Consider the following 20462-nt stretch of genomic DNA (forward strand, 5'->3'; position numbering starts at 1 on the left):
GGATATTGGTATAGTAAGTAAAGCTTTCTACTTTGATGCTGAAAGGCGTAATAATGAGAAAGTACCCAATGAGCACTAAATAATACCTAAACGCAGGGTATCACCAACGCTTTGCTGAACTAATTCCTATTTATAACCAAGTCTCAGTTTAAATGCTCCTTCCCAAGGAAGTAATTTCCTAATCTACCGTATTAGGTTATGTTATCATTATATTCAAACACACTGCCTTGTACTTCATCTTTTATGACACTTATTACTCTTGTAATCATCTAAGTGTCTCATCTTCCCTAATAAACTGTAAGTTCCCTGAGGGCACTGACTATGTCTTGTATATTCAATGCCTGGTACAGTAGGATTTTTTAAACTAATTAATTAAAGAATGAATGCATACATGAAATAAAGATACATATCCTATACTTATATCCAGATATTATAAAAGATTAACTGGGAAAGTTAATGTTTATAAAGAGAATAGAGTGAAAGCAGAAGGAAAACACAAACATCCCACATCCATTTAAGAATCTGGAATAACTTAAGCAGTTTTACCTCCTTGGAGGAGCAAGTCTACATCCAAAATCACACATAGTACAAAAATTCTCACCTTTAGATTACTGCTTGTATGCTAAACAAGGATGTTGCAGAATTGTTCAAAGCTAGAATATATAATCTCATTTTAAAATAAAAATGAGCAACAGGTTCTCAAAATTTTTTCTCAGAATAGAGAATAGGATATATTTACAATAGCATCTTTCATTTAGCTCTGTCAAAAAAATATAGGATGTGGAGTCATATTTAGTAAGGATAAATGGACTACGGTAAATTAGTAAACTCATCAGCATTATTAGAATCACTGTGAATTTAAAAAGACAATCAGTAAATGGTTTAAAACAAGTATGAAACATGAGCGTACCGTCCAAAAGAAGGAACCAAATTAAAATCTACAGTGATCACAGCTGTAACTGTATCACCTGCAAACCTGTGATGATCTTTTATGTGGTCTTCTCCTATAACTTCCCCAAGTCATCGGAATCACTCCCAACAATTCCTGGTTCAGCCCTCTTTCTGTGGATTTTTTCTATTATTTTATTTGTATATTCCTCCTGACCCCACCCCCCATGCTCACCTGTAGTGTCGGGAAATCTCTTCTTCCACCTGGGTAATAAAATCACATTTGGTACATGAGTGTTCTTTGCTTTCCTTGACAGACTGCTGCCCATCCGATCCTTGCAGGTGATTTGCTTCTTGTTTGACATCCGATGCTTGGGACTCATGCACACTCTCATAGTGAAAGAGGAGTACATCTACATCAGGGGTAGTGAATGAACACTGATGGCACTGATGTTTGACTCTCGAGCTTCCAGCCGCCCCAGGAGACAAGTGCAGAAGCAAGAGTGCACAGTGGGAACAATTACTTTTTCTACAAGCAAATGGATAAGTAATTTCTCCAAGGTGCTTTTCTGGGCTGCAAAGTCCTCTGGGACAGAATGGACAGTGTTTAATGGTACACTTGTGAATGTTATGGAGCTGTTGATAATGACGGAGAAGTGGCCCCACTACAATTACATCGGGGCCATGGCTTTTGGAATATCGGAAGTCACAGAACTGACAATTATAGCTCGTTACCATATTATCCTCGGCTCCCTTGCTGGAGAAGTCCTTCTTTTTAGCCCCACTCGAGCTCTTGTCTGCCTTGGTCATCGTCTCTCCTTCTGAACTTTTGGCTAGATCATTCTGATTAATGACAGAGCCCCTGGAAAGCTTATCATTCAACTCTGGATTAAGGCCGCCTGACTGCACTGCTCCGTGCTGCTTGCCATAATGTTCTAGCAGTTTAAGTGAGCTAGATGACTCACAGCTGAAACTACAAAATTTACACCAGTAGTAACTGGTGGCCTCTGTACCATTTTGTCTCGAGGAATCAAGGGGCTTTATGGGCACTGAGTACCCAACAGGAGTGTCATCTCCTGCTTTGACTGTTATCTTGTCCTGCCATTTTCCCAAGTCTCCAGAATCACTGGATCGAAGTGCAGGGATGGACTTGTTAGAGTTTTTCTCTGAAGGTTTTGCGACCTCAGAGGAGGGGAGAGAAGCTTTTATTTTGTTTGGGTGAGTCTGAAGAAAATGTTGTTCTAATTCGGTGGATGAGTTGCCCATATAAGTGAAATTGCAGAATTTACAACGGAAATACTTGGTGTTTCCTTGGCAATCTGGTGTTTTCCGTCCAATGCCAATGAATGTTCCACTTGAAGTCACCTGGAGAATAGAAGAAATGGACTTTACTTTGAAGGTGTCATTAATTCAATGGGCCCTCTGCAGGGGAGGGGGAGGGTACTGCCAAGTATTCCACATCAAAAAATACAATAATACTCCTGCTTATTATGAAATCACTTGAATAATCAGAGCCAAATAAATTCACTCTTCATTTCTCAACAGCTACTCTTTGAGAGGCTCATTATGTTATACACTGTAGGCCAAAGTAACAGGTGAAGGTAAGTAATAAATGCACTATAATTTGAAAGACTGAATAATACATTTTTTAAACTAAGAAAACAATTTTCAACACAGTACATTCTACTATTGCCTCCTTCAAATCACATTCCTACAGAAGCATCCAAATCACATGGGATTTATTTTCAAAAGGTGAAGCGTTACTGTCAAAACTAGAGGCACTTGCTCAAAAATTACCCAATGCAGATGTTCTCCAAGGAAATACTCTGTTCAGTTTCTACAGCAATGACGCTGCAGGCAAAGATGAGGTCTCTGTTTTAGATAAAATAAAGGTGCTCCAATGACCACCCAAAATGGCTTATAATTAAAGCGCAGTGAAACAAACAAAAAGATGAATTGAGTATGCAGGAAATACTAGCGAAGAAGAACTGTGTAAATAAAGAATTTTGAATGTTTCCCAATCTAGAACAAATAGAAAAAAGAAAAATCTTCCATGGCCTTATTTGATTAAGGTTCTGTTTCACTGCAAAGGGCTCCCAACTTCTCACATGAGTAGGTCATGGAGATGTTTGAATGGTAAAATAAAATAATTCCACCATAAAAATCACTACAGCTCTGCTTTCTTTCCCAAATTATGAAATTACATGGAATCAGGACTATGAAAGCCTTCAAAGGGTACTTTGCATAAAATCCTTCCTCCATTCTCAGTGTGCACCTCAATAGGCAGTACAATTAAGCCACCACTGAGCAGCCAAAATTCAGAGTTTAAAATAGAGTTTTTGAATGAAATACTCCAAAAAGGGAAAAAATTTCTCTTCCAACCACCAGGGAATTTTTAAATTTTCCCAGCAACCAGATGTAATATATTAAGCAAGTGGCATAATCATGTTCTGCCTTCTTCAACAGCTGTTCAAAAATGACACGTGTGATCACTGTTCATATCCAAATCACTGCATGAGAAAAGTCTCAGGCATCTCAAAATCATGTAAAGGCTCTATTTGAAATGCAAATAATATTGCTGTAGTACACTGAGAGATATGTTTGTACCTCTATTGTACAGTACTAAGATTGAAGTATTCTTTTTGCTATTAAAAAGAGATGTGACCTTGATCAAATTACTTAACCTCTCTGGCCAATAGCTTCTTCAACTGGGGCAACCTCTAAATTTGTGTCCAGTATTATAGTTCTAAGAAATGTGCATTAATATATAAACAACTCAACATTTACTGTACATTAAGATAGGATCTTACAAAACTTTCCCACAGCCTTTAATCAAAGGATGTAATATTTCACATTAGGCAATGTCTATAGCCAGCACCCCAATCACATAGATTTCAGTCTGTCAATGACAGAGCATCAACCAGCCAGAAAGCTAAGAATGGGGCACCCTTCCAGGCAGCAACCTGACAATCATTCAATGGTGTGAGAGATTTCAAAGCCATGCACTCAAGGATACAGCACAGAACACTCTAATCTAGCATTTAAGTGACTAAAGCAACTAAAACTTGCACTGAAATATAATTCATAATATTGTAAAAATCTCTACATATATTTCCCAATTCACTGGAGGTAAAGAGAAGGTTTATTTGCAAAAAAAAAATACATATATCTTTAAATGGATAGCCATCATTCAGGTTCTTTGTTCTGGAACTTAAACTTGATTCAAAAGGGACAAATTCAGATGTATCCCCTTCTTCTTTAACATAGGCAAAGAAAGAAAGTGTGCAAAATCTAGAAATAAAAATTTTCTTGTTTAAGCTTTCACATTGCATCAGCATTGCCAAGCTTCCCTATTATAAAATGCTTTGAACTTCTGCTTGTTGAACCAAGATTCCCAAGAAACCACCAGGCATCATCACCATTTCTTTGATTTTGCAATCTTTAAGCCTCATGTGCCATGACCACAGTGAAAGGGCTGAACAAAGAGCATATATATACTTAAGAAATCCCTAAACATATGATTTTGAAGTGGATTTAAATTATTACTAAGCATCCCAACATACTAAAAAGGTTGTTGTTATTTAAAAACAACCTAAGAAGTCAGAAAACCCAGGCTACGAATCAATACTATCAGGAGAAGGGACTACAAAAGAAAGGCAACTTTGTGAAAAATTATCAGTAAAGCATTTTGGTTTAGGATTAACTAAGCTATAAAAAACGAGTTAGGTCTTTGAAGTTGGTGTACATGTCTAGATGTGTGTTTTTTTTTTTTTTTAACCCAGGGAAAATGTGCCAACTTCATTATTTAAGAAGCTTTTAAGGGCTATATATTTTAATTATGCTGAAGAATGAATACCCTCATACTATTGACTGCTCTTTCAAAAGCCAAGCTAGGAAATGAAAACTCACGGATCTCATTTAATGGCAAGAACAATACTGGCACTTCTATAGGTCACATATTTGCGTTTTTGGTTAATATCAGTAAATAATATTAGTAATATACATTATTAAAAGCTAATATAATATTAGGATCACATATTTTAAAAGGCAGTTTTGGAAAACATAATGACAATGTTCTATTCCTTTTTTCTTTCAAAGAGAATATCTAAAAGCTCTATTTGTGGCAATTTTTATACTTTCTATACTGGTAGCTGTACACTCAAGTCATAGCGAAATATAGATTACATACAACATTTAAGTGCCATTCTACAATAGAACATAATTTATTATTTTAGGAGACACTACTGGTGTCTATTGACCACACTCATTTTATTTGCATGCCCTAGATATGCTATTTTAAATCTATTCTTTTCTAGGGTAAAAACAAACACACAGTGAGAACAATTATGCAAAAATAAGTGTTTTCAGCAATGGTTTATTGAAACTCATTGTCTGGAAACAGTGCCTACACATTCATAGAATTTTGCAAACTTTTCAAATGGCTGAATCCAACACGGAGTAGGAAAATTTACTGCTTCTTAGCTGTGACTATACTAAAAAGAGAGTGCAAGCAGAATAAAGAGCAGAGCTTTCAAACTTCCTTCTTTTACTAACCAGAACTTTAATTATAACCCTTTAAACCCAGCAGTTCCTTTGGTAAAGACATCCAAATTTTTACAATTATATTAAACTGTAATTTCTGCTTGGGCCAAAAACTACATGTATTTATCCCTCTAATTAGTAGTAACTAAGTGTTCGGCTTGTATCAGACTCTGCGATAGATATTAAGCATATAATATTGAAGAGGTAGACAACATCTCTGCCTTCAAGATACTTACATTGTAAGATTTAAAAATTGTAGATAAAACCCTTTATTTATTTGTATTTACATCTGCCTGTATTTATTTGCTTCTAGAGGAAGTTCTCTAGCTCAAATTCTATGAAAAGATACATTATTTAACCTCTTGGCACCTCAGTTTCTGGCCTCTATGGATACAATACTGTACAACTTGTCATTTTATAGGATTATTGTGAGGATCAAGTGATAACTATAGATTTGTGCTGTCCAATAGTACTTCCTGAGATGATGAAAATGTTCCATAGCCTTCCTTGGCCAATATGGTAGCCCCTAGCTACAAGTAGGCCTAGTAAAAATGAAGAACTATTTTTTAAATTTACTTTCATGTATTTTTCTTAGCATTTCATTAATTTATTTGTCATTAACAGAAATGTATTTATTTTTAAAATTTCTTTTTTAGAGGCAGGGTCTCACTCTGTCACCCAGGCTAGAGTGCAATGGCACAATCTCCGCTCACTGTCACCTCCGCCTCCTGGGCTCAAGCAAATCTCACCTCAGCCTCCAGAGTAGCTGAGACAATAGACACATGCCACCACACCCAGCTAATTTTTCCATTTTTTGTGGAAACAGGTTTTTGCCATGTTGCTCAGACTGGTCTTGAACTCCTGGGCTCAAGCTAGCCACTTGCCTTGGCCTCACAAAGTGCTGGGATTACGGCATGCACCACCATGCCCAGCCTAAAATTCAAATAGCCACATTTTGTTAGGGAATACCATATTAGATAGCACACTCGACAGTAACATGTGCATAGATAGGATTATTATTTAATAAAATGAATCATTCAAGTAAATTTTTCCTGCAAATGGGATAAAGAGATTACATAGAAGGGAAGTGGTAAATTCATTCAGTGACAAACTCACACACTTGTCACTATCAATATTCTTAGCTGTAAATGCAAAGGTTCAATCTGCTGTTACTAAGATAATGCTTCTGTTTATATTCCTTCTTGAGCTACAGGAATAGTCTTATTCACATCTAGAAGAAAGCAGGGGCTCAATGCATTTTGACTGAATGAATGAACGAAGGGAGATGTGAGCAGACGAAAATTTCTCACCAAGGTCCCTGAGTTATCTGAGATTTGCTGGCCACAGTACTTCATGGCGCTCTTACCACTGACTTGACCTGGCATACATGGCCTTCTTCAAGAAACTACAAAATGCATCTTTCATCCACAAGCAAATGACTGACTATGGAGTCCTTTGATTGTGAATTGAAGTTATATAAAAACACCTAGAACGATTAAGGCACAAAAAAGAAGATTTTAAAGTCTTTTTCACTGACTAAGGACTAGCATGGCTTTTTATATTTGATTTTAGCCCTAGTTTTAAAAACGATTCCTTCCATGAAGTGTTTTCCATGGCTTTCATTTACAATTTATTTACATGTCTTTTTACACACAAAAATTGTCTTACCGTAGAAGAGAAGAATATGAAAGCGTTGGTTTTTTTCAAGGTCATTAATCTCAGTTTCTTTCTTTCCTCCCAATAATATGGAGCAAAAGCTAGTAAGAATAATATCTAAAATAATAGGTCAAAGGAAAATATTTCTTAAAGCCTCAGAGCTATTAAAATGACACTTCAACACATGTACTTATTTTCAACGCAGCAAAGAAAGAGTTGTTTGAACTGAACACAAACCTCTTCTCAGTTGTGGTTCATTTTCAAGTACTATAATTGATAGCAACAGAGACAATTATAAGGGTACTAATTTAAGAGAACTTGAGGTTATGGGCTGATAGTCAAAGAGGTAAAAGCTTAAAAATAAAAAGCTAAGTTGTTAAAAAAAATCACTGTTCAAATACTGATATTTCAAATAACTTGAAAAAAATCTGTAAGGGCTGATCTTAGCTGAAAATAACTACAGTCAGAATTAATCTACTTATATACATCGGGAATTTTTCTGCATGTATGGTGCTTCAAAAAAAATTCTAGAATATAGAGTGTGCTTCAGTGATATACTTTTGATGGAGAATAAATGTTTCAGAATCTCAATAACAAATCAAATTATATGGCATCATCTGACTCTCATGCCATGCATAGCTTATTTCTGAGGTTTATTCCTATCAGTGACACTGTAACAACTCCCTTATTTGGATTTATAATGTAAGAGCCAACCAATGGCAGGGGAGGGTACAGGGGAAACCAAAACTTAAACTCCTATACTGGGCACACTGAAGAAGAAAACACTGCATATTCCTCATTATGCACATTTTTATTATTGGCTTTTTGCATAATAGCAATAAACAGTTTACCCTAAACTGGTTTTCTCATTTTACTCAGTATAATTCTGAATTAATTTTTCTATAGTTACCTGGTATTTCGGATGACAGAGTACCAATAAATCTTAAAGTCCATCTTAATAGGCCAGGGACAGTGGCTCACACCTGTAATCCCAGCACTTTGGGAGGCCGAGGCGGGCAGACCACCTGAGATCAGGAGTTCGAGACCAGCCTGGCCAACATGGTGAAACCCTGTCTCTAATAAAAATACAAAAATTAGCCAGATGTGGTGGCGGGTGCCTGTAATCCCAGCTACTCGGGAGGTTGAGGCAGGAGAATAGCTTGAGCCTGGGGGGCGGAGGTTGCAGTGAGCCGAGACCATGCCACTGCACTCCAGCCTGGGCAACAGAGCAAGACTCCATATCAAAAAAAAAAAAGTCCATCTTAATAATTTGGAAGACAATCTTTTATGGGAAAAATAAACAAGAGAAAATGCAGTTCAAGTGGGTTACAAAGCTAAGTGAATTCCCCATAGCAATCCTCTACAGCATCCAACCTGCAGGTGCTGCTGGTTCATAATGGAGATATGTCAGAATTGCACATGTATTCTAAAAAGCATCTTAATGGGAAAAGAGAAAATCTAATCTCCGAAAATATAGAACATCCTTCCTCCAGGGAAGGCTGCTGTTTTAACACATCTACTATGTGCCAAGCACTGGAAAGACAAAAAGAATGACATAGTCCAAAATCATAACATGTCCATGGTTTAGCACAAAAAGCTCACAACTAAAAAGACAACAACAGTGGAATACATGCTTCTGCTGAGACATGTAACAGGTTCCATGACAACACAGAGGAAGAGCCCCTAGCCCAGACTGAGGAGTCAGCAAAGGCTCCCAGAAGTAACAACTGAGCTGTGGACAGATGAGCTGATATGTGAAGGTTAGCCTCAAAGGCAGTGATCATGGAAGGGCATTTCAGGTGAAGGAAACAAAACCAGTAAAATCAACAGTGAGAGTAAGACAACGCAAGCTGCTCTCAGGAAATATTGAGGAGGGTCGAGGCATTATCAAATCTTTAAATAGAATATGGTATATAATGGTGCTTGCTATGTAATAAGTAATATAAATGTAATAAGTAATATAAATGTGCTAGCCTTGTTCTTACTATTATCCTTTCTAGAAGAGTAGTGAGATTTAATTTGGAAAGGTAATGTCTTATTGGAGAGCTGATATTTACATAAGCAAGTATAATTAGATATGCTTTTCAACAGAAGTAGTCCCATACTTGCTATAAAGTGTAGGACAAGTGATCTATAAACAGAATTTTTGAAAATTAAAGGAAAGAAGAAAGAAAGGAAGGTGAGAGGGTGGGAGAAAAAAAGAGAAAGGAAGGAGGATGAAAAAAAGAGAAGGAGAAAGGAAGAAAAAAGAGAGGAGGACAGAAGAAAAGAACAGAAAAAAGAGACAAAAGAGAGGAAGAAGAAGGAATGAGGAAGGAAATAAAAACAGAAGAGGACAAAAAGGAAAGAACACAAAAAAGAAATCAAAGGAAAGGAGAGGAAGATGATGAGGAGGAGGAGGAAAGAATAGGAGGTAAGAAGAGAAGGGAAAGGAAGAGACAAGAAGGGAAGATAAAGCTAGAACAACAGGAAAGAAATCAATAAAGATTTACTTGAAAGAAGTGACAGTAAAAGAATAAGGGGAACAATGGGACACACTACTCAAGTGTTAGGGGCGTGATATCAAAAAGAAATCCAAGGTAACTCCAAGATTTCCAGCCTGACTTAGCTGAAAATAGGAGTAAAGAAGAAAGGAGGCAAAAAGACAGTTGTTGTGGGGAACTTCACTTTTACATATGTTGACTTTGAAGTGCCAATGAATTCCAAGGTGGAGCTTCCCATCAGCTGGAAAAACAGGTCTTGGAACAAACCATCACTTACTATAAGATTCCCAAATATGTTCCTGGACACATGAAAGGATGCAAGCATTCTTTAATCTTATATCAACAGTTCAACTAAACCTGAAAGGTGAAATGCTAGGCCAGGAGACTGTGAATTCCCGAACTCCTCACTATGTCCCGCCCGTCTATTGCTTTCTGAATTCAATGAAATCACACAGCTCCAAGCACGGCTGGAGAATCCAGCACACTCAAATCGGACACTCTAAAGGCATTCTGATTTGTTCTCTGCTTCCACACCCATTCCTGCACTGAAGGTAGGCGGAGGATAAAACCTTAATTACACAGCCTTGGAGGACATAAATGGGAATGGAGTGTATCTCCTTAACATGTAATCTGCGTGGAAAAAAAACAACCTAAATTGTGCCTGGTAACTAGAAGAGCATAAGACAACTTTCAGACCATCATTTAAATAATAAATTCCTAAAACAAAGTCCTCTAAATGAGGGGAGTACAAAAAAAGTCAAACACATGGATGAAATGTCCCTTAATTTGGGGATCAAACATTACATCCTTAACTGATTACATCAAAATTTGTACCTTACTCGCTCTACCAGAACTAATTTCTGCAGCAAAAGTACCAGGGAAAATAAATCACTGTAATTTTAAAAAGATGAGTCAGCATATTTAATTTTCTTTTTACTGATTTCGAATAGAAGCTTAGTAAGTTCAAATAAGGTAGCATTACACTACACGGAGCAGATAGCAGACAATCTCAAAGAAATCACCCAAGTTCCCAAAATCAACCTGATTCAGAGAGACTGCATCAAAGAGCTCTGATTTATGTCTTCTATCTCCTCCCTTACATGCAATTGGCCTATCTTCCATTGCTTTTCTATTGGCAGTAAACTCAGACTCATGTTTGGCCAGGCCATATTATCAGTGTGGTTGTGAAGACAGGCTTCCGTGGCCTGTCTATCCTGGTTTACACCCCATTTTCTCTACTTATGCAACTCTGTGATCTTGGGCAGGATACTTTAATATATGCTGTTTCCTTGTTTTTTTAAATGGACATAAGGTTAGTGTTTACTTCTAGGGCTATTATGAAGATGAGTTGATTAATACATGTAAAAAACTGAGCTCCACATACACACATAAGAAACCCTTAGTAAATTTTAGCTATTATTAGATGTGAATCAAAATCGGAAAAAAATAAGGGATCCGTACAAATTTTAATTATGTAAACTAAAAGATGAAAGAAGTATGAATCAACTTAAATGTAAGACAGAAAAATAAATTTTACATTTGACTTTCAATTAAAATTAAACAAGGGTTTGTATGATATTCTGAAAATGTATAACATTTGCCTCAAATGTGGATCACCTGATGAAGAATTCAAGAGATCTATGGTCTAATGATTGTCAGAATCAGACTCCACGAAGGAAATCAGAAAATGAAACAGAGCAACTTTCTCTCTCCAAACTTTCCCCGTATTGGCACACTACTTGTATATCTGTGTTTCTAACAGCTGCATGTATGCTGTAATTACAATGATCCAAGAAATAAAAAACACTGAATAACCTCCTGACTTGAGATGGTTAGCAGAGCAGGCCACAGGAGAGGTAAAAGGTTTTCTTAGGAGTTGAATAATGCTAAATTTGATTGGATCCACTGATAATCACAATTTATTCTCCTAAACATTCCGCATAGAGAAAAATACTGATATTCAACAAAATTATGCATGTTCCTTTAAATGATAACAAATAAACCAAAAATCAAAGATGATACCAACTGTCATGAACAAGGCCAAAAAAGATTTAACTGTCATGCAGGCAAAGGGATTAGTAATGATAGCTGAACTATTCTACTAGGGTGGCTACATTATTTAGTTCTGCCATCTCCACTGATGAAAATAACCTGATAAATACCAGAACTTTGCCTTGCTTTATGGTCTTGGGGTGAGCATATGTCTTATTTTGCACACTTTACTACTTCTTAAGGAGATACAGTCCTGAAAAAGAAGTGTGGGTTCATATGCCAAACATTCTGTATTCTATAGACAGTCTGAATTGATAAAAGTCTCATTCACCAGTTTTTCTAAACTGCAATTGTCCTCAATTCAGAAAAACAAAGGAACAGAACCTGCTAAGATCTACAACTTCCCTCCTACTCCAGATCAAAGAAAATGCCAAGGAAAAAAATAAATGTTTAGAAGTAAAATTCAAGACAAGTCAAAATAAACCACAATGAGATTAATGGTCTCTGATTTTTTTTTTCAAACCAAACTGTAATACCCTGCTCAAACGATTGTACTGATACATGTTAAAGATCTATAAACTCATACAATTAAATCTGTTGAAAATACAAATCCAAAGGATGACTTCCTCTAAAATCTGTTCTTCCTGCTTCTAACATGACATATTGTGCAACTCTGATAAAAACATTTACAACACAGAAATGTAACACTCCTAGCTCAAACATAAGACAGTCCTTGGTAAGTTAATCATGTGATTCTTCTATTAGCCTCAGAATTTCATTAAGGGCCAAAATAAATTTAATAGCTGGAAACCAGTAGCTACCTTCTTAAAGTCCTGAATAATGCAGTAATAAAAAGAATTTACTAATATGAAAAGGCAGCATATATATCATGAGCATCTGAACTTGGGATAGCATAAACACTTTCCCGTGGGAAGCACAACTTGACACGACTCCTACTTTTATAACCTGATCTGAGGGCTAAAAGCTCCCCAATAAAGATGATGCAAACACCCAATGCACAGCGCATTACACCCTAATGAAACAGCAAAGGCTGCATTGTTAATGCAGGCCTCCATTCAGTAATGGTTTAAATATAAGCATAATAAAGCAGATTATAAAGGAAAAAGCTGGCAGGGCGCGGTGGCTCACGCCTGTAATCCCAGCACTTTGGGAGGCCGAGGCGGGTGGATCACGAGGTCAGGAGTTCGAGACCAACCTAGCCAGTATGGTGAAACCCCGTCTCTACTAAAAATACAAAAAAATTGGCTGGGCATGGTGGTGCACGCCTGTTATCTCAGCTACTCAGGAGGCTGAGGCAGGAGAATCACTTGAACCTGGGAGGCGGGGGTTGCAGTGAGCCAAGACCATGCCATTGCACTCCAGCCTGAGTGACAGAGTGAGATCTCCGTCTAAAAAAATAAAAAGAAAAAAATAAAAAGCAATTACTTTTTTAAGAACTTGATCTCTTGTATTATTGGTCTCCATGTGAGCCTCAATGGCCGAATACAGATAGTAAATACTACATGAAAAGCTAACCAGTCATGCTGCATCTATTATTTTTAAAAATTTAAGCATGACAATTGATAGAACATGCTGGATAAATGAAAAATTGGAAAACTAACACTCTGGTCAAATCAATTAGCTCTAAGCTAGCCATTATAGCTTCTCTTGTTTTCTTGGTAAAGAATTTACATGTCTTCTGCTTTTAGGACTGGGCATGCTACCTCAAGGTGTTGGGGGGAGAATCTGATAAATGCCACACTCAGAAAGGACAGTCTTGGCTTTCTGATGGCTATTTACAGTGACCTCCATTATCCGGCTGGGGCTCTATCTACTATGCAGCACAAAGAAACATTGTTATTTGACAGTATTTTTACAAAGTTGTAATTCTTTGACTCAGTCATTTGTGATCTAATTTATACAAAAGTGGATATTATCAGTACAAGCATGTCTAAATTTCAATTATTCCTCCAAGTATATTTGAAATAACTTGCACTTAAACCCGGAAATCTTAGAATTTGTTTAAATTACTGCACTTCTTTTTCCCAACTGTATATCTCATATTTGCTCTCAAGTCCATTCAAATTATTTAAAACCATCCATGTCGAACCAAAATATAGATCAAAGCCATAGAGTTCTTTCAGCCTTTTGCTTTTGGCTTCTGTTACTTTTTTTTTTTTGGCCTAAAATGTCATAAATCTATCATTAACCACCAACTGTTCTGGATGTTTTTTAAAAAGCAAGTTTAATTGAAAAGGATTAATGAATTCTTCATCTATTACTTCAATTAGCTTAAATAATGGACTTATAGAAATCATTCCTAAAATCGAATGATTGTCTGTAATACTCATATTTACCAACATCTTTTTATCAGAACACACACAGGCCATTAACTTCCTATATATTTCTGACAAAACTGCATTAAAGAAATTCTATAGTCAGCATTTTATCTCCCACAGCTTTTAGCCTCCACGAAGTTTAACCGCCAAGGAAAGAATCTCTCAAATAGCATTTCAGTAACGCAAACTTGTTGGTAAAAAAGGAAACTTCAGATGCATTTTTATTCATTTTATGCATATAGAAAAACTGTTCAATATTTATTTCAGCATGAAGATACTAATAAGTTACTTATCTTCAGACATTTTTCTGCATCAGTATCTGGCATATGTGCAAAGCGTTCAAGATTAGCATTTGATCTACAAGTATATTCAGTGTTATCCTCACAAATTGAAGTTAACCCTTTAGATGCGTTTCAAACTCCAGCCGTTTGTTTGAAATAATCACACACTGTTTCCACAGATTACATTTTTCTATTTTTAGCAGTATTATTTATCTTGGAAAAAAATTGATCTTAACAAGATTATGTTCCTGCATGCTCTTTCCTACCACGTTTTGTCTTCCTCAGTGTGTGCTGCAAGGATTTAGCAGACAGCATAGTCTAGGATCAGCTGTTTTATTTCTAGTTCTATTAGTTCAAACTCAGATAGCTCACACATCTGTTTTACTTCTAAAATCACTGCCCAGGAAAAGTGTCCAGCTCCTTCTACCCAAACATAAACTTTACTATAAATAACTAAGAACCTAACAAATAACTGTTTGGGGGAAATGGAAGTGTGTTTAAAAATCTGAATTCTTCCAAACTATAGGCCTTAGTAATTTTCGTTTTTAGAGCTTTCCCTGACAGCCTAGATCAGCTTCCCTCAGAAGTTGTCCCTAGAGTGAACAAACTGAAACGCCTGCCGGAAATCAAGGTATTAACTTCATATTACTTGCTAATTATAAAACACTGTTTCACATACTGACATTATTCACTTCCAACCCTTTTATCTAAAACACGTATTTGCTTCCCAATCATAGTTTGACAGCAGAGTCTATCTGACACAAGACAGTGAAATGATCTTTAATAGACAGCAGTTCAAAGCATGTAGCTTTCATGCATAATAACTACGTTGGGTTAATTTGCTGCTCCACAGAAATAATTCTATTTGTGGAAATTCACAAACTAAGATGGAATTTTTAGAGTGCTTTACCATGATGAAACTGGTGTTTTAAGAGTTCTCTATATCTCCCTTAAAGTGATAAGATTGCCATTCTGACATTTAAAGGACCAGGAAATTTCTCTTCTGATTCTTCTTATAAGTATTGCAAAATATGTTCACTATCTGTTATTTATAACCTATTTGCCTGCTTTTCTTAATTGGCATTAGGTCAATAGAGAGGTCTGAGGCAAATGAGCTGTATCAAGTTGATAAAAATGACTGATAATTTAAGGGATTTATTTCATTAGTTCTCTGGGTACTTCTAATCATTCCTAAAAAAGGTTACTAGTAAAGCTAATATGTTTTGAAATCCCCCTGGCCTTATAATACAATAAAAATCTACAAACTGTAACAAAAACTAATACACTTTCTCAAGCTGACCATGAATTTTGACTATGCTAAAATTACTAAAATTAAATTTATACATTTATTTAGACTTAGTTCCATGTTCCATTTTATTCAAAATGGTAACAGTTTCTTTTTTCCATTTCACACATGCTATAAACTAAAGACAGAAAGATAGATCAAAAAGGTAGGCTGTTTTTAATAAAAGTAAAAATCTAAATTATTACTAAATGCTTTCATAAATTATTGCCATTTTCCTTAAATGCAGAAAGGAATGCTTTATTGGCCCCTACCAAGGTCATTCTGGTGTCCCTAATACTTAAAATAACATTTACTTCTTTCTAATCAATGTAAAATGTTATATCCCAGTTTTCATTTGCAATTATTTTGCCTTTTCAGGAGTATCTCTGCAACCGTCAATATGACCCATCAGGATGAATATAAAATCAAATCCTAATCCAAGATACAAGAAATATCCTCACTGAAAGAAAGATTATAGCAAAAGCCTTATAATCTAAAACTGGAACAAGGCATGAATTATTATCATGTGCAACCATAAAGATTAGTAACATTTTTGGAAGACTGTGAAAACATCAAACTACCATGAAATATGCCCAGAATTGTGAAGCTTAGCTAATTCCATGAAAAGACTTTCCCAAATTTAAAAAAAATGCTAGGATTGTTTTCCACAATAAGAGGCTAAAAGTTGTCTTTAGACAACTCTGAATATACTTGTGTGAAGTAGCTATGGAGCATGTCCATCTCTTCTGCTAGATCTAGCAGGCTACCTGTCTGGTACTGGGAACTTGGTTTTAACATGTATATAAGAATTCACATTTCATTTCTAATAACTTTTTCTGTACAAAGAGACAATACAAAGTACAAACCTGCACATCATAAGTCCCATTTAGTAAAACAGGCCTTGAAGAATTGATGTCCTGCAGCACACCAGAAAACACAGAACGGTTGACCTTCTGGAAGTCTTTGGAATGGCTGAACTGCACCATGTTATGAAGGGCCAAGATTTTGCTGTCCAGCTCAGCATCCTGCCTGGTGCGGTTATGCAGTCCTAAGTGATACTTTCGGAAGTGCTTAATCAGATCTGTGGGGTCATTGCCATAGTAACCATATCCACAGATATTGCATTTAAAGTCCTGAAGCTCTGGAGACAGAGGTGCCGGGTCTGGGTTGTCATTCACCAGTAAGTCAGTTTTGGATTTATTCAGTCTTACACCCCCATCTGAAGGCACTTGTGGGTTTTTTGAGGCCACTGAAACTGGGCTCAAACCTTGACAATTGGCTTGACCACTCTGTGCTTGCCCTGTTTCCTCCGTAGCCTTTGGTGACATCTTCTGATCTTCCTTTGTCTCCACTGAGTCCCCTGAGGGGGTGCAGGCCATATCTTGAGGGTCATCTGCCTCTGCTCTTTGAGGAGACTTCAAGGGCTCACAGACTCCCCCAGCAGCTGGAGATGAGAAAGCCAACATATTTCTGTCTGTCACCTCATCATGCGGAAAGGAGGGAAGGTTTCCTCCCTTACTGGGGCTTTCATAATTGAAGCCAGCCTTCTCACTCAGGACTGCGCTTTTCAAGTCCTTCTTACTGCTAGAAGATGGATCTTGAACATGCAAGCTATGTTCCTCCTTATGATTTAGTTCTGCAGCATCACTCTGATCTGTATTTTCTGACATCTGATCTGCAGACAATTCTTTGTTCTTTCCAGATACCTTGCTTTCTGTACCTATTGGCTCCAGGATCTGGCCCTCGCCTTCACTCGCAACGTTTCTCAGAGGGGGGTTCTTTTTCCGGACCATATCTGCAAAGATACAGGGAAAAGGAAGATACAATGTTATCTGAAAGTTACAGAGATACAGTTGAATCTGGAATATTTTACTGATGCAAGTTTTTTAAGGTGCGTAATCAAATGCTTCCTCTAGGAAAAAAATCCATTCTAAAAACAGCAAAAAGTTGCGACTAAAACAAACAATTTACATTTAGAATTACTTTTGTAACCAAGACTGGCTTATTTATTATTTTAAGGTGTTTTTAGGAATAATGAAGGATTTATTTTTATTACTAGGTTTACCCTTCCTATTACTTATTCTTTCCTGAAAATATATTTTTGCCCAATTTCTTCCTTCGATTGTAGCTAACAATATATATGCATGCTTATATATTTATATATGGTCTATATTATATATAACATGTACACATGTTATGTTTATAAAATACATATATGTGTTTATAGAATACATCACGTTTATTTATATGGTACATACATGTATACATAAATAACATAAATTGGAATTCGATATTGTTACCCTATGCAACCGGGACGTAAATATAGTTTCAAACAAAATATCTTCATAGTCAAAAAGACAGAAACAGCTATGTTATAAACAGAGTGAAAACTGCCTCATCACTTTCAGGAAGCAAAGGATGACAAATGTTCCAGCTCTGACCTACCAACAAATTTCTTTAAGCCACATTTGGGGCTTGCCTGAAAGTCAGAAGAAAGACCTGGTATGCATCACAGCGGTGGGATCAGGTTTTCCTAGGACTCTGTCCAGCATGCTGGGGAACCTAATAAGCTCTGGGTGTCCATATGCAGCCTGGTGAAAACAGTACCTGTTCCACCACTGGGAGCACACTGGAAACTGACTAAGAATGAAGATTAAGCTGAACCATATGACATTTTCCTTGTGTAGCTCAAAGCAGCAAAATATTAGCAGTTTGCTATGGTTCACCTTTCCACATGAGCTCAACCATGTCCCTCAAGTTAAGTTAGTGACATCAGTGACTGGGGTCAAAAGAAGAATACTGGAACAAATTCTTCTGCTGGAGTAGAATGAGTCAGAACTTTAAGAATATAAAATAAACTAAGAAACAATTTGTGTAGTGTCAATTAAAGAATGCATTAACAAAGGCTGGTCGAGGACTGGGTTCCGTGGCTGCTGTTTCTTAATCACTCAGCTTAAAAAGCTGTCGAGTGCTGTGTAAGTCATCACCCCAAATGTCTCTTGGAAAATTCCACCTGTGACATTCTGATTAAAGACTTCTTTGTTAGTTGACTTCGCCATAAGGACTAACAGTTAGTTATACCACAATTATCCAAAACATGCTGAGAAAATCTAAATTAATAACATGAGGTTTAGTCATTTTCATCTATAATTTCTCACAAGTACTGAAGTACCACGCTGGCTTTGGATATACAGGTGTACCTTTGCTTCTGGAAAGCTGGTCATGCAAAATTTTTATATGAATCACTGAACAAGGATAGTACACTAGAGTATAAGGAATCATTTATAAAGTAAAAATGTGCCATAGTGAATAATGTCAAAAATAGTATAATGGTACTTAAGAAAGTGCACTGGGCCACGCACAGGGGCTCACGCCTGTAATCCCGGCACTTTTGGAGGCTGCATCGGGTGGATCACCTGAGGTCAGGAGTTCAAGACCAGCTGGCCAACGTGGTGAAATTCCATCTCTACAAAAAAAATACAAAACTTAGCCAGGCATGGTGGTGCACACCTGTAATCCCAGCTACTAGGGAGGCTGAGGCAGGAGAACTGCTTGAACCCAGGAGGCGGAGGTTGCAGTGAGCCATGATCGTGCCATTGCACTCCAGCCTGGGTGACAAGAATGAAACTTCATCTCAAAAAACAAAAAAACAGAAGCAAAAACAAAAACAAAAAGAAAGAAAGTACACTGTTCTTACACATCAATAATGTTATTCGCCAAATATCTATAAAAGCTCCCTCTTGGAACAAAATTACATATACAGGATGGAAGAGTGAAGTTTCAAGTGAAAGTGGCAGCGTTGAGGCAATGTAAATCTGACTGACTTCTGGTGGAAAGAAGGGGAATATGAGCTTCTCATCTTGGTGTCATTCTATTAGGCCCTAAAATTAACGAAACTCGATAACCACTGTTAAAAAAGGAAACACTGGTAAACTATGTTTTTTTAATGTTTGCATTTCAATGTCTTATGTGTTATGTCAACCTTTTAGGAGTCCTGTATTCTTTTCTCAGAAGTGACTAAAGAAGCCCTGGGAATGTGTGAAAATACACAGAAAATCGAAGGGCAATTTTACTAGTAGTCAATAAAGGGGAAACAGGGAAAAAAAGACTAAATGAGCAAACTGAAAAAATTAGTTATCATTTAAAATATAAGTTTGGGCAAAACATGCACGGTTTTAACTTGGTCTACAGAAAAGGATATTTTAGGTTGCAATCAAACATTCCTACACATAAAATTGTGAAGGTTTGATACAACTTCTCTTACCTTTCCCTCCAGAATTTCCTGATTGTTAATTTTTTCCATTACACGTCTTCACTAACTATTACAATATAATCTTCCCTTACTGAATGACTATATCATTTGTATTTTAACAGTTTCTGCTTAAGATGACTAGAATCTAACAATCACCTAAATGAAATGAAGAAGGTTACACACAAAAAAGATAAAAATCCTATATCAAAAGACAGGACTCATGAAGAAATGGGGAGGAAATAATCTAATTCATTAAGGTTATCCTTCTATCAAAATGAAGAGAAAATGGTTTATGCCCATATGTTAACGCCAGGGTGAGCAATTAGGAAAATGGCAACATTTTAAATAGCAAGCGAACCAAGATAAAATACTTAAAAGTGAATAGATCTAAATACATTAGTATTTTAAAAATTAACTTATTTTTCAAAACAAAAAGAAGCTTTAGCTCTAGTTGATTTATTGTTACATTGAACAGATATAATGGGTCATAGTTTAAAGACTACTCAACCAGCATCTTTAGTGGCTGGGAGAAAATATGACTTAATTAAATTATCATCTTTCTAAAATTTCAGTTCCTTCTTCTACCCAAGAACAGATACTTAGAACACTTATGACTCATGACTGCTTATGCTGAATAGAGCCCTTAATAATATACATTGCAAAGACTGTTAAACTGCTAAAACTTCAAAGAAATATCTGAAAGGTCATTTGGATTTTATTTTGTGTTGTGGGGGCAGGGGCATG

General features: G+C 36.5%; 1 protein-coding gene across 9 annotated transcripts in view; it reads right to left on the reverse strand.

The window, feature by feature from the left end:
• TRPS1 (transcriptional repressor GATA binding 1) overlaps nucleotides 1-20462 on the reverse strand; it is a 261204-nt gene that overhangs the window by 193330 nt on the left and 47412 nt on the right. For all 9 annotated transcript variants that reach the window (XM_055287091.2, XM_055287093.2, XM_055287090.2 and 6 more), the window contains 2 exons: nucleotides 16333-17261; nucleotides 1124-2253 (listed from right to left, as the gene is read on the reverse strand). In XM_055287091.2, coding sequence (XP_055143066.1) covers nucleotides 1124-2253; nucleotides 16333-17261 — 2059 coding nt within the window. The remainder of the gene's footprint in view (nucleotides 1-1123; nucleotides 2254-16332; nucleotides 17262-20462) is intronic.

This window comes from Symphalangus syndactylus, chromosome 7, assembly GCF_028878055.3.
Source record: "Symphalangus syndactylus isolate Jambi chromosome 7, NHGRI_mSymSyn1-v2.1_pri, whole genome shotgun sequence".
Classification (NCBI taxonomy): domain Eukaryota; kingdom Metazoa; phylum Chordata; class Mammalia; order Primates; family Hylobatidae; genus Symphalangus; species Symphalangus syndactylus.